The sequence below is a fragment of the Lutjanus erythropterus genome, chromosome 20 (assembly GCF_056507025.1).
Source record: "Lutjanus erythropterus isolate fLutEry1 chromosome 20, fLutEry1.hap2, whole genome shotgun sequence".
Lineage (NCBI taxonomy): Eukaryota > Metazoa > Chordata > Actinopteri > Lutjaniformes > Lutjanidae > Lutjanus > Lutjanus erythropterus.
Genome location: NC_139336.1, coordinates 21,263,878 through 21,278,190, shown reverse-complemented (window position 1 = coordinate 21,278,190; position 14,313 = coordinate 21,263,878). Strand labels below are relative to the sequence as shown.

Here is a 14,313-nt window from a genome sequence, read left to right as displayed (position 1 = left end):
CTTTTGAAATCAATTTTCACCAAAGGTTTGGTATAGATCTGGGCAATACATGGATATTATATCCATGTTGTGATACGAGACTAGATATAGTCTATGGACATAGATATAATCTTTCTTCAAAAAATTGTGATTTGGACATATTACACATTGATTGTGTAATCCTAATCCAAATTACAGATCATTATTCAGCAAAAATCTAATTGTTTTAATATTTTTTTTAAAGTCATACCAACAATATTGTCACAACATCACTATCAAGGTATTTGGTCATAAATATCTGGCCTCAGCCGCTATTTGAAAATTTATGGTATGTTACCGTATTTTAGAGAAAATGTGTATATTGAGATATGAAAGCAATATGAAATGCAGATTACTTGAAGCAAGATTATTTCATCTCAAATATATAACACCTTCCTGGGAAATCCAATGGCAATCAAAAATGGTTCACAGCTGTTGAGCTTAAATCCTGCAATATTTTGACAATATTGACACAATGTTTAGCAGGTACAGTGTTTACTATTGTAATTGCCTTACTTTGGCCTGCTAGCATGCTTACAGTTGTTAATCAGCACTAAATGCAAAGTTGACTTGAGGCCGATGGGAGCGTCATTCCAGTCAAAATTTTGACTTGATAATGACAGTAGAGGGAAAGTCAAAACATCACCAAATTATAAGGATTTATCCTTTTGAAGACTGTACATTTCACAGCAGTTCATCCTGTCATTGTTGAGATATTTCAGTCTACAACAGGGGTGTCAAACATATGGCCCAAAAGACAGAACCTGGCCTGATGAAAGATCCAATCCGGCAGAGCAGTCATTACTTCCAGACCAGAATACAGTTCTAGAAAGATATTAAACATTATGCAAAATAATTTCATCCAGCAGCTTAAGTACAAAAATGTAAGCATTTTACTCCTATTCTTAAGATGCTTCCAAAACCTTTGATTTGTAAATGTTTTGTAAGGCAGGAGATAACCTTACCTTCTTCCTCATCAGCTTACACTTTATATGATGTTGTGTGGTCTTGCCCCCATTATTACATAGGAGTGAAAATGTCTGTTTGGGCTGCAACAACCGTGATAATTTTCAGTCGATTATTTTCTCAATTAAGAATCTCTTCTCAAACCAATTTAATCGATTATCAAAATAGTTGGCATCCAATTTAATAATTGTTGTAGCTCTAATATTGACCGGGACTAACTGAACACATGAAGTTACATGTCTGCATTGATTGTATTTCTATCCAACATGTGCTTTCAGTCTGGATATTATCTCTCCTAATGTTTAGCCTCTGTGTGGAACAAACCTGTAGTGTGAAGCTGTTCAATGACAATGTGTGTTAGCATTAATTCAGGAATGAGCATTTTCACGTCATGTGAGTGCAGGGAGTTTTAGCAGAAAGTGGTGCGATGCTGCTGTTACATTGGTAAAGAAAGCATTGTTGCTGTTTGGTTGGGTGCATTGTCAGCGTACTGTTTCACTCTGGCTCCTATAGACTAACGGTTTTGTTTGGTCTATAGGAGCCAATGTGACTCTTGCATGTGTACCCTGTAATCTGTGAAGGTGACACAGGTGTCATACACACAGAGCTTTCACAGTACCTTTGGTCAAGCTCAAACACTTGAAACTGATTATTGAAGTCATCCCAGCTGTGCTCACTATGCCTTCCTTTATAATGTTGACCATAATAAGTGTAAGTAACAGTGTTTTCTCTCCTCAGGAATGAAGACCTTAAAGAGATGTTGGAGAGCAACAAGGAGTCGCTCAAACTGGAGGCCATGAAAAGGATTGTTGGGGTGAGTGCATCATGGGAATTCACATTTTAAATGACTAACAGCATTCTCACAGTTGTTTCGTTTAATATTAGTGAATAAAATTGTTTTATTGTTTGTTTTCAGCTGATTGCCAAAGGGAAAAACTCATCTGAGCTGTTTCCTGCTGTGGTGAAGAACGTTGCGAGTAAGAACATCGAGGTATGACATTATTAAGAAATAGATCACAAAGAAGAACGTCATCAACTGTACACAAGTTGATTATGATTCATTTAATTCTCGTGTGACACAGCACGTGAGGACTCATGATGTTGCATGATGTTGGAGCTTCCTCATAAAGAACAATAAGCTCATGTGGCTTGGATTCATTGGAAAGCTTTGCCTTAATTTAGTTACATGGTTACATGAGAGTAATTATGTTAAATAAAGCCAAAAATAAAAGTATAGAGACTGTTAAGCAAATGAAAACCCAATCATATGCTCCACTGTCTGCACCAGAGATACTCATGTATTGTCCACCCACTGTTTGTGTATTCAGATGCATACTTTAACGCTTTCTCAAACTTCCCCTGGGCTTTATTGAAGAAAAATGACTGACTTCATTAATCAGAATTCATGTATTACAAAACAGAGGCAATGCATAAAAGGCGTCATAATAAAACAAAAATGAATAAAAGTGTAAAAAGTTGATCCAATCTTGCCACATCTGTAGAAATGTCTCAGGAGTCATATGGAAGAAGTTTACAGTCTTTTACAGTTTAGGATAGTATTACTCTTAAAACGCCCAGTCTACTCAGGTGTATAATAAATTCCCACCCTCCCACCTCGTCCCATCCTCTCGATTCTCAGCTGGGAAATGTTAAGCCAGCAGTGAATTTACTATGTTACATATACTGCGTATTTTCTCTATGTGCAATAAACAAAATGAACTCACAAAATGGCAAGAAATTAAACATTCTCACCTATTTTCCTTATTAAACAGAGAAATACAACTGTACACCTTCTGAATTCAAATTTCTGTCTTTTACTGAACTTAGACAACCTTAATTGGTTCGTTAACTCAAAATAAAAATGACAAATATTGCCCCAGAAATTGGCACCAAAGTGTGACCAGATTAAATTATTCCTTTTTCTTTTTAATTTAGGTATGACTTCTTTGTTTTTTAAATATTTTTTTAATATTCCTTTATCAGTCAGTTGTAGCTTCACTATTTTTACTGCTACAAATCATAAATCAATACAGCAGCAGCATAAAGATACTGTAAGAAACTGTGGGTCTGTGTAAATACATCACTACTAAATCATGTAATGTGTGAGCCATGTGCACAGACTATTCCAGTGAATGACCAAACACTAAGCAACAGCTCAAGAGGGGTTCCCATGCCCGGAGCCTGTGAATATTGATTAGAAGCAGCAGAATAATCAGGTAGCGTGAGGGGCAGCATGTGAGCAGGGGGCCTGAAGCCGGGCGCTGTGTGCAAGGCATGCAGCCGAAGCAGCTCATGGCAGGGTAGGGGAGCAGGTGGGTGGACGTAATTGGCAGTAGAGAGCCCACAGTCACGTCTTCTGTCTCCCACCTCACACACACCAGCTGCTAAGGTAGTACGAGCTCTTCCACACTTTACTCACCTTCAGCATATCTCACTAAAAATGGCCTCTTCTCTTGCTCCCACCCTCTCTTTATCACTGTGAGCTGCCATTGATCCCCGCTAATTAGAAAACAGTGCAAGAGCATGCAGGTTATTGACAGTGTTGCGTGATTTCATATCAGTGCGCTTTATTTTCTTTAATCATCGCTGCACTTCATTTTAACACCACATATCATACGTGAATGTGCATGTTTGCATGTTTTGGCATACTCGTGTTTGCTTTTTGGAAAGGAAGTGATTAAAAAAACATAGTCTTATTTGATTCTGAGCAAGTTGTAGAGCCCTTAATCGCCTCTTTAGCAGTTCAAAATGAAATCAGCCGTTTGCTTTGTGGTCATAGAAACCAGATCCTTGAGGGCAGATGGGTTGTGTCTCCTTTTATCGTGAGTAATGCCATTAATTCCAGCAGTAATGACCAGAACGATGATTGAGAACTGTGGTGCACTGCTGCAGGTCGATACTCACTGCATTAGAAAGCATGGTGCTGATTACTAATTAAGCTCCTGGCGATTGTACCTAAAATATAACCTTAAGCCTGACCTCGACCTTAAAAATCAGCTTTTAAATTAAATTATAAATAGTTCCAGAAGTAAATCATCATTTTTCATAACTGCTCAGAGGTGGCAAAAGTACACACATTTTAAAATACAAGTACAGGTACTTGTGTAAAAAAAAAAGTCCGGTTCAAGTCGAAGCACTGATTCAATTTCTTTACCCAAGTAGAAGTAGGAAAGTAGAGGCTCTGAAATGTACTCAAAGTATAAAAGTAAAAAGTCGCTCTCTGAAGGACATTTCTACCAGCTGTTTTTGTGAAAAGCTAATTAAACCTCACCTTTTCTCCACAGTCAAGTCTGTCTATTTCATCTTATGTCGTTTTTGTTTGATACATCTTGTTATGTATGTGATTTTTTTTGTGTGTTTTTATGTCTTAAGTCTTTTACCTCGTTTTCATCGTGTTATGTCTTTTACGTTATTCATGTCTTCTCATGTTACTTTCGTCTTGTTATTTCTTGTTACTTGTTTCTTTTTCAAATTGAGAATTATCAATAAATCCCCTCATTTGCATTAAAATTAAAATAACATTCCTGTTTTGTAAATGTAAGGAGTCGAAAGTACAGATTTTTTTTTGTTAAAATGGAAGAAGTAAAAGTAAGAAGTTGTCAGAAAAATGTATATTCAAGTAAAGTACAGCTAGCTGAAAACTCTGCTTAAGTACAATAACACAGTATTAATACTTAAGTACTTCTGTAACTGTTGATATTACATTATTTCTGAATCAGGAGCTCTGATGATTCCTCTTTTTTTTTTCTTGAATCTCTGATGTGAATCAGCAGAGCAGCAACCTCTGGCCTCCAGTTACACTTGTCAGACAGCAGGACAAATATTATCTCAGGCTTTCCTGCGAGAAAGAATAAGTGTGGAAGCCAAAACACAAGACGAGGGGGGCAAATAATTCAATGGCAATTTCTGAAAGGAACAAAAAATACATAACCTCGTCCTCTGCCTGAAACAACACTGGATGGAGTCTGCAGCTGTAGTGATATCAAGAGAGGAAAACTCTTTATACCAACTTTTCTTTCCCACCCCTTGAAATAATAAACTCATATTTCCCACAGAAAAACTCAGCTAAGAGAAGAGTCTCCCTGTTGTTTCATTCATTATTGTTAATTTTATAGCTGCAGTCTTTTATCTTTTTATTTAGAAAACAAAACGTGCAACACATCCTCTCACATAAAAGTTTCAGACCTCAGCTGTTTTTTTAGATTGTTTCCCCACTTGCTGCATCAATTTCTGTTTACAGGTGTTTCAGTTTATTGCTGTTTGATTTAATTGTCCTCTGCAGCTCAAGAAGCTTGTGTATGTGTACCTGGTGAGATATGCAGAGGAGCAGCAGGACCTGGCTTTGCTGTCCATCAGCACCTTCCAGCGGGCCCTCAAGGTAACATTTCTACCTCTGGTCTCTGTGCTTCTCTCTTCATTATCACTAAAATGGTAAAAAGCTATAATGTGTTGGTATACAGGTTTTCTGCGGGCTTTAATAAGCCTAAATTACACAATCTGTTGCTTTAGGCCTTAAAATATCTTCAGTACAATTTTGACAGGTCTTCAAAGTCAATTATGTTAACGTTAACTACATAAAGCTGCATTAACTTTGGTCTCACTTTTGAATGTGTTCTTGGGAAAAGTCTGGATAGAGCACCCTGTAACTACTCTAAAACAAAACCATGGAGCCAAAAACCGCTAATGCAAACAGTCGTATAAAAGGAGTGAAGCCATAAGTAACCTGTTTCAGACTATCTTCCCTGATTCTGACATTGCTAATACTTTTAAGTGTGGACAGGACAAGTCGACTTACATTATATGAATTGGATTTGTTATATTTAATTAAACGTAAGACATGGTTTAAATCGCCATTAAATGAAATAGGTCTTAAACTTAAATTTCTCTTGTTAACACCTGCAGAAACCCTAGTACAGATACATGGTTATTGTTGAGTCACCGAGAAACTTCTTCCAACTTCAGATACTTGTGTAAATGACCTGTGTAATTGAGAGGTGTAATTTATGTGGGATTTTTGAACTTGAAATCGCTTCAAAGTAATGAAATATACAATCATTAGTAAACAATTTTGGTTTGGATAACAGCAGACTAATTACTGTTATCCTTTCCTAAACTCCTAAATTGTGTTTGTACCAAAGAGAAAATTCAAAATATGAGAAAACTGGTCAAAAAGGCAAATTCTTCTAAATCACTCATATAAACCACTGAAGAATTTGTTTGTATGAGTGATTGTTAGATGAGGTCCATTGTTTGTCTCACTGACACAAGGATTTATTTTGTGTCTCTGTGTCAGGACCCAAACCAGTTCATCCGGGCCAGTGCACTGAGGGTTTTGTCCAGCATCCGGGTTCCCATAATCGTCCCCATCATGATGCTGGCCATCAAGGAGTCGGCAGCTGACATGTCCCCATATGTCAGGAAGACATCAGCCCACGCTATCCAGAAGCTCTACAGGTACAGTTCTCTTTGTCTAATGTTATTTCTGGTTTTGTCCTTTACCAGGACTCTAACATGAACTACAGATTAAAGCCAGTACTGGAGCTCTACTTGTTAGCTTGACTGGCTCTTGTCACCACCTCATTCCTGAGCAATGAATTGAGCAGTTAATACAGTAATGTTGACATAAGAGGTTTTGCCCTGCAGTTATCTTGTTCTTATCAGCTGAGTATTTCTAAGACTGACATGGATCAAAGACTGAATGAGTGCTTAAAATCTGAGCAAAGTTTTAAAACTAGAATAGATTGAATTGATTAGTTACATATTTGAGTTAATGGTTGATATCAGGTGATAGTTCTTTATGAAACTGCCTGTATAGGCAGTGAATATATAATGTACTGTATTTATTTTGCACCATTTTATTTGAGTGTTTGAATTCTCAGAGTGATGTATGCTCTGTATAGTGGCCTTGAAAATTCTCTCAATGGAACATCCATGGTAGGGCTGCAATTAATCTGTGTAAACAGATGTCTGCATATGAATGCAGAAAGTCAAGACGAGGACAAGATTTTGGCAGCATTCTTGTCTCTGTTTGTAGTCCAGGTAGTATTGATGGATCAGGTTTGAGTGAGCTTTGGTTGTGTGCTGGTATTGTGAAGAGCAAAAGAGGCAGAACCCATCTCTCAACCCATCAGCTGTCGTATGATTATGATTCCGCCTGTTATTATCTTGTTTTAAACTGATCTGCATTCACATGGAGATATCTTTCTATAGAGATTAGGCGATTTAGATTCCCTTCATGAGCCTTGGACTAATTGGGCTGTAAACAGAAAAATGTGACCAGTGCAGAGAAGGGAAAATTCTCAGCCTGAATATCCATTATCTGGATATCCACTGGCTACACTGGAAGCCTCAAAGTCATTAGATGATAGCCAGTGGGTTCTGAGATTAGGCTGCAATCATTGATTATTTTAATTTTTGGTTAATCTGCTGATTATTTTCAGGTTATAATGAAAGGTGCCAGCTGTATTTTCCCAAAGCTCAAGAAAATGTATTCAGATAGCTTGTTTTGTGCAACCGCCAGTCCCCAAACTGTAAAATATTCCATTTCAAATCAAATATAAAAGAAAAACATGAAATCATCACATTTGAGAAGTTTTGGTATGACTAAAACAATTAAACCGATTACTTTTTTGTCAGTTAACTAATTGATGAATTGAGTCGTTGCAGCTGTAGTCATGACATTAACACTGGGGTTGTGCCATATTGTATCATTTACAATATATAATAAGGTTTTTTTCCAAGATAAAGAAAAGTAATATTGTGATAATGGTAATGTTCTGACTTGTTTACAGAATGATGTCACACTGTTACACACAGTTACAGCAAGCATGGATGAAGGTCAAAGTAACACTGCTACTGACTCCACAGTGGAGGAGTTTGTTCAGAAAAGGGAAGTGACTTCACTAGTGTGGAAGTGGTTTGGTTACAAAAGAGCAGATGCACAATAAATCACAGTAATATCAAAGAAGTACAAGGAGACTGTAAAAACCAAAGGGGGTGTTACAACAAAGTAGTTTCACCACCTCAAGCAGAAGCACCTGATTGAGTATGAGGAAAGCTCAACAGCTATTGTGAGCTCTAAACCCAAAATATCTTTCAGTATTTTGTCATATCGTCAAGGATAGCCTCATCGCAGAATAACCTGAAATAAAATATAATGTTTCACATTTTGCCGATGGTGAAACTCTACAGTGAGTCGGTGATGATGCAACATGATGATGAGCATGGGTGTAGGTTGTGTTTCAACAATGGGGGAGACACATGTATGACCATTTCTTGCTCTCTATAGATTAAATTGTTAAGTGTGTTAAGTGTTATTATATAGCAGCAGTGAATAGGACTGATTTTGGTCACAGTCTATATCAGAAACTAAAACTTGTTCAGAGACAGCTGACCTGAGCCGCTGTAAGGACACAGACATCTCTGTATTCTGAGCACACAAAGGAGACCTAATTAAATTTGTAAGTCCATCAAGTTTTCATGTTATGTGAATAATTGCTATTCCTTCGTTGACACTTTGTCTCTCTCTCTGTTGTCTTCAGCCTGGATCCGGAGCAGAAAGAGCAGCTGATCGAAGTGATTGAGAAACTATTGAAAGACAAAAGCACAGTAAGTACAGCCTGAGCTGTGAATGTTTTACAGTACATTTCACACGTTGTTCACCACTGGAGGGCGCCCCAGTCAAGCGATTCTCCTCTTAGCTCTCCATCCCACAGCTCATTCGGCAATGCCATGGTTTGTTAACACCCACTTAAACCCACACATCTTCAGATGCTCCTTGTTAAGTGTCCATTTGGAAGGAATTTTCGCACTGATGCTAGTGTCAGCTTAATTTTCTCAAAGGCCAACTTCTTCTCTTTTTTTCCAAAATGGACCGTAAATGAGTTGGATTCTCAAATTCTGTGTTTAGGCCCGTCACAGACACAATGCAGGCAGCCCATTAGAAGTCAGTAGGCAGCACATTAATTTGAGGAGGTCACAGTGAATACTAAGGGTGTTTAAATGCCAATTTCAAATATGTAGACGTCTGCTACAGAATGCAGAGTGCGTTGTGTTTGTATGTGCACGTTTTGTCGTAATTATGTATTCATAGAGTATACCTATCGTTATACAAACAAAACAAAGCCGCTTAGGCCAAGGGGGGATGGAAAGCCCAGTACCAGATGCATAGCATATTTAGCCCCAGACGCTAACGAAGACAGATGACTTCTCCCCCGTTGGAGCTCACATTGTGAGGCTGGGGGACAGAGAGAGAGGGCACTATCATCACACAGACGCACAAGCGCTATCAGCCACTGATGAATGGTGAAAAACCCAAATACAGTGGATACTTAATAGCTATCAAGTGATGCATTTTTATAATGCTACGAGGATACCATGTAGCATTTTGCAGTCCCACAATGATGGCCAGTCTCCTTGTCATGCTATTTATTTTTTCTGTATACTGGGGAGTAACACTATGTAAGGATGTCCTGCAGTTGATTAGTGATGTCAGAGGCTCCTGGTGGGTTACTGAAGGTGAACATATAGCTTAATGTAAAAGGGACGTTTGCAGATTTTATGAGGAGTGCTGCACCGCCTGTAGAAGGAGTTTTATAATGTTTCCTGTAGAGTTCTGTCAAATCTGAGAAAGTAATCCATGATAATGTCATTTCAGCTTGGGCATCTATTGTTTTCCAACCTACTTTAGCCCACTTCTGTATGACGAAAGCCTCGAAAGTTGCACTTTTTTGCTCACTGGAAAGGATGTGTGCTACATTGGAATGGGACCTTAATTACATATTATTGGGGTTCTTTTCCAAAGTTAGTGTACACTTGTATGAATTGACATTGTGAACACATGTACGGGCCAACCATGTACATCAGTAATCCTCTCCATTTTTATGAGTGTCATCACTAAAACGACCACCATTACACTGATGATATATTTTCTTGGTCATCTTTGTCAGGGACACATCAGGAGGCATTAACGTTTACATTGCAAAAGATATGTGGTCAAATTGGATCACAATGCATCTCGGTGGTTGTTTACGCTTGTATTTAGTGCTGTCGACTTGTGATCCAGTTCCCTATAACTAGGGTGACACGATATGTTAAAAAAAAAGAAAACATCTTGCACCTATTTTATTTATTGAATGATCATTTTTACATCATAATTTTCATTTTCCCTGAACAGAACCCCCAGACAGTTTTCTTACTACAGAGACTAAAGATTTTATGTCAGGGAATCTCTGCAGCACTAGACTACTTCATTATGATGCTGGTTTGTCAAACATTTTAGGTAATCAAAAAATTACAGTTTCTGCAAGTTGAATATTGCACTTGACCACATTGTGATTTCAATAATATGTTGATTAATTGTGCAGCCCTACTCAAGATGCATCTTAAAACCAAATGTAAATAGGGTCATAGAGAATCACATTGACACCTACTAGCAAATTAGAGGTTTCAAGCGAACTCAGTTTATTATAGATAAATAGATAAATAGATAAATAGATAGATAGATAGAACTTTATTGATCCCAAACTGACAAATTGTTATGTTACAGTAACAAGTCATATAGTAAATATACTTGTAAACACCAGAAGGGCAAAATAAACCCCAACATTAATGAAATGTTGTGCTGTTGTAGTGCAGCATGCACACTAGCAGGTCTCTGGATCTGGCTCACCTAAATGGAACACTGCTGTTATTAATGTTATTAATTAGGCCTGTGCTTTTCCCTGTCAGAATATCTGCTCTGTTTAAAAAGCTCTGTTTCCACCTTACTTTAGCTTTTTAGGGCGAAGTCAGTACAGTTTTACCATATCTGATGTTAATTAATCAATTTAGCCACAGATAAGTGAATTCATTTAGTTAAATGCTATTTAGCCGATGTCACTGTGCTGCTGTTAGAAGAAGGAAACGTTTGGTTATTGTTCCAGGCTGTGGCAGTGTCCAGGCCTCCTGACATTTACCTTTACAGATGTGCCTGTTTGGTTAAATGGCTGTGACACACGGACGGGTGGGGGGGTACAGGCTGCTTATAGGCAAGATGGTTTAAAGAGAAAATGGGAAGGCCTGATGACAGAGACAACATAGGAGTTTGTGCAGCTGTTTTACCGTGATGGATCTATTATCCAGCCATTACAAGATAAATGATCGATCCCTCCCATCCTCCCTCCCCGTGCACCTTCTGCAAAATTGAAATGAGAACAGAAAGGAGGGGAGGGGGGTACTATGATTAGGGGCTAGGTGAGATGCCCATTAATTTAAGAGAAAAAAAGGAGGGAGGAGGAAGAGAGCAGGAGAGGAGCGAGCGGAGGGAGGATAGGCCGACCCCACACCGGGCCATCAATCAAAAAGGCGCACGTTGTCTCTGGCGTGATGACCCAGCACTCTCTGCCTCTCTGGCACCCTAATTAGAATTCATAGCAAAATAGATGCAAGGAAACGGTTTGGGCCCTTCATAATTTTATAGGAAATTTATTGTTATTAGAAGAACCATTTGCTTAGTGTGATTTTTCCATTACCGGCTTGTCACGCAGGGTAGATAATATGGTCGAGGTGGTGGAGGAGGGGGAGGAGGTGTATGAACTCCATAGATTGGGGTGTCAGTTTTGTTGATGGTGCATGTAGTTTACCTTGGAGCTGTGTCTAATGGGGGAAGTTGGTAGAGAATGCACAAAGCCTTGCAGCAGGATGCACATACACTCAGGAACGGTGCTGCCTGTAATAGCCTCAGAGACGTGGAGAGGCCAAGGGAGAGCGTCAGGGGAGAGTGATGCAAAAATACACACGGATACATGCTGGATGTGTATATTCTAATTGACTGCTCTGAGTAGGTTTATCTACAATGCAATATGTTGGCAGAGATATTAACTGAAAAACTCTGCTGTGTTTCAAGTTGCTGTGAAGCTACTTTAAAGATGCATTTTTTTCCTCTTAGCTGTGGTGTTGTTTATCCATCTAAACTGTTTTTGTATGAGTTTAAGAATTTGGAGATATCTGCTATGTCTGCCTTCTCTCAACTGTAATGGAACTGGATGGCACTTGACTTAACAAAAACAAAAACAAAACAAAAAAAACAAAAACAAACTGAAAACCAGCCATGTCTCTTTCATGACCTGGTTACTGTGATTATTCTCTTGATTAATCAATTAAATGTTTGTTAGTTGTTTCAGAAAAGGGTGAAAAGTCTTGATCAGACTTTCCCAAAGTACAAGGTGACAACGGTGTCCACCATCCAAAGAAATTCAGTTTACTGTCAAAGAGGCCTAAAGAAACCAGAAAATATTCACATTTGAGAAGCTGAAATCAGAGAATTTGGATATTTTGGTCACAAAATGACTCATAACAATTAATCAATCATCAAAATAATTGGCAATTAGTTCAATAGTTGATTAGTAATTGATTAATTGTTTAGTTGTTGCACCTCTGGTGGGAATTATTTTCCACGCATCCACTCTACAGCTGCAACGATTAGTTGATTAATCGATTAGCTGTCAAATAGCCAACTATTTTGATAATCAATTAATTGTTGTGAGCCAATTCTTTGATTCCAACTTCTCAAATGTGAATATTTTTTGGTTTCTGTATATGTTTTTGGCAGTAAAGTGAATATCTTTGGGTTGTGGAAAAAAAACAAGACATTTGAGGACGTCATCTTGGGCTTTGGTCAACATTTTTCACAATTTTCTTTCATGTTATGGACCACGCAACTGATGATTAAATCAATAAAGTAAGTGACACATTCATTAATAGTGAAAATAGTTACAGCTCTGATCTGCTCATGGTCAAGTAGGACACCAGTAATGCGAGTACTAACGTGTAGATGCACATTTCCTCTTGCGTGGTGATTATATTTTATTGTAGACAAAACTTCTAGATCTTTTTTTTAAAATACATCTTGCTGCTGACCCTGTCTTTAGCAGTATATTGTTTAGCTTCCTCACCTGTCATCTACTGTATGTAATACACTGACTATGGATAAGTACCACATACAACTTCACTTTAAATTATCCAAGATATTCCTTTAATGGTGGCTCTGCTTCATTTGGATGTTTCAGTGAGCTAATTTGCACAACATCAGGGCCATGAAGCTGTCAACATTTAACTGGAATGCAGCCACTATTAAGATCAAAATGTCTGCCGTAAAAAAAGGTCTATATAATAGAGGTGACAGTTGCCTTTTTTCATGTGTAATGTGGTTGAACTTATTATGTGGAGTGAGTTTTTACTCAGAACAATTGCAAACAATTTACAGCTTCTATAATTGAAATGGGGTAAACATGCTCACTAAATTGATCATGTACAAATATAAATGGAAGACATTTTATTTTCCTTTAAATCTACATTATGCTTTTAATTATGTGTGGGATTGCTTAAAGCACAAACCAACCAAAATATTACAAAAAAAACAAGTTTTTGTGGTCTTAGATTAATCTACATGTTTACAGAAACTGTGCAAAGTTTATTTTCCAAAGATAGATAACATTATTTTCTCCCTAAAACATTATTTATCCTGCTGGAACTAAAAAAAAATAGGCAAAGAAAATGTATTAGACACAGTTTAACTATGCTATGATGTGTGTACTCATTGTACAAACATAAATGTAATAGACGAAATGTTTTAAGATACATGCCAGTGTATATACTTGCAAATACCCATTCAGATGTTATAAACTAAGTATAAATGCTTATTTTATATTCTTAATCTCTATCACTCTTCCTCTGGTCAACATATATACCAATTTCTGTTATTTTAAGGGTGGTCAGGTGATCTTTTGTAGGAAAAAGCAGGTCCTCAGTATTATGTCATATAGAAGTGGTATACATCATCTAAAAGCTCAGAATTTAATTTGAGATTGCAGCCCAGCACTGTGTCAAGTTTTTCTTGTCATAAATCTCTAATAAACACTATGTTTTAGTTAACCCCCATTAATATTTTGAAAGTTTAAACTTTATGATTGAAGTATATGATGACTATTCACATGCTCTATCATGTCGCATAAGCTGTTGTAGCATTTTTTGGGTTGATACCATTTATTATATGGATTTGGTGTAAAATTTGGCTATTTTTGACCACATGATAAAACCCCCTTACTGTCAGTATACCCTGGAAAACCATACATCCTTTGAATGCCCTTGGTCTTTGCAGTTCATACTGCATACAAAAAACTGCATTTTTTTTTTTAGCATAAAGTGGGCATGTCTGTAAAGGGGAGACTCTTGGGTACCCTTTAGAGCCCATTTTCATGTCGAAGAACTCCGTTGAAAATAGCCATGCCAGTTTTTCTCTCACCAAAGTTTAGCCTAACTTTGGAGCGTTATTTATCCAATTTCCCGACA

At 37.6% G+C, this 14,313-nt stretch overlaps 1 protein-coding gene across 2 annotated transcripts in view; it reads left to right on the top strand.

Annotated features, from left to right (window-relative positions):
- ap3b1a (adaptor related protein complex 3 subunit beta 1a) overlaps positions 1 to 14,313 on the top strand; it is a 76,130-nt gene that overhangs the window by 8,789 nt on the left and 53,028 nt on the right. For both annotated transcript variants that reach the window (XM_084745429.1, XM_084745428.1), the window contains exons 2-6: positions 1,723 to 1,798; positions 1,901 to 1,975; positions 5,267 to 5,362; positions 6,278 to 6,438; positions 8,526 to 8,592. In XM_084745429.1, coding sequence (XP_084601555.1) covers positions 1,723 to 1,798; positions 1,901 to 1,975; positions 5,267 to 5,362; positions 6,278 to 6,438; positions 8,526 to 8,592 — 475 coding nt within the window. The remainder of the gene's footprint in view (positions 1 to 1,722; positions 1,799 to 1,900; positions 1,976 to 5,266; positions 5,363 to 6,277; positions 6,439 to 8,525; positions 8,593 to 14,313) is intronic.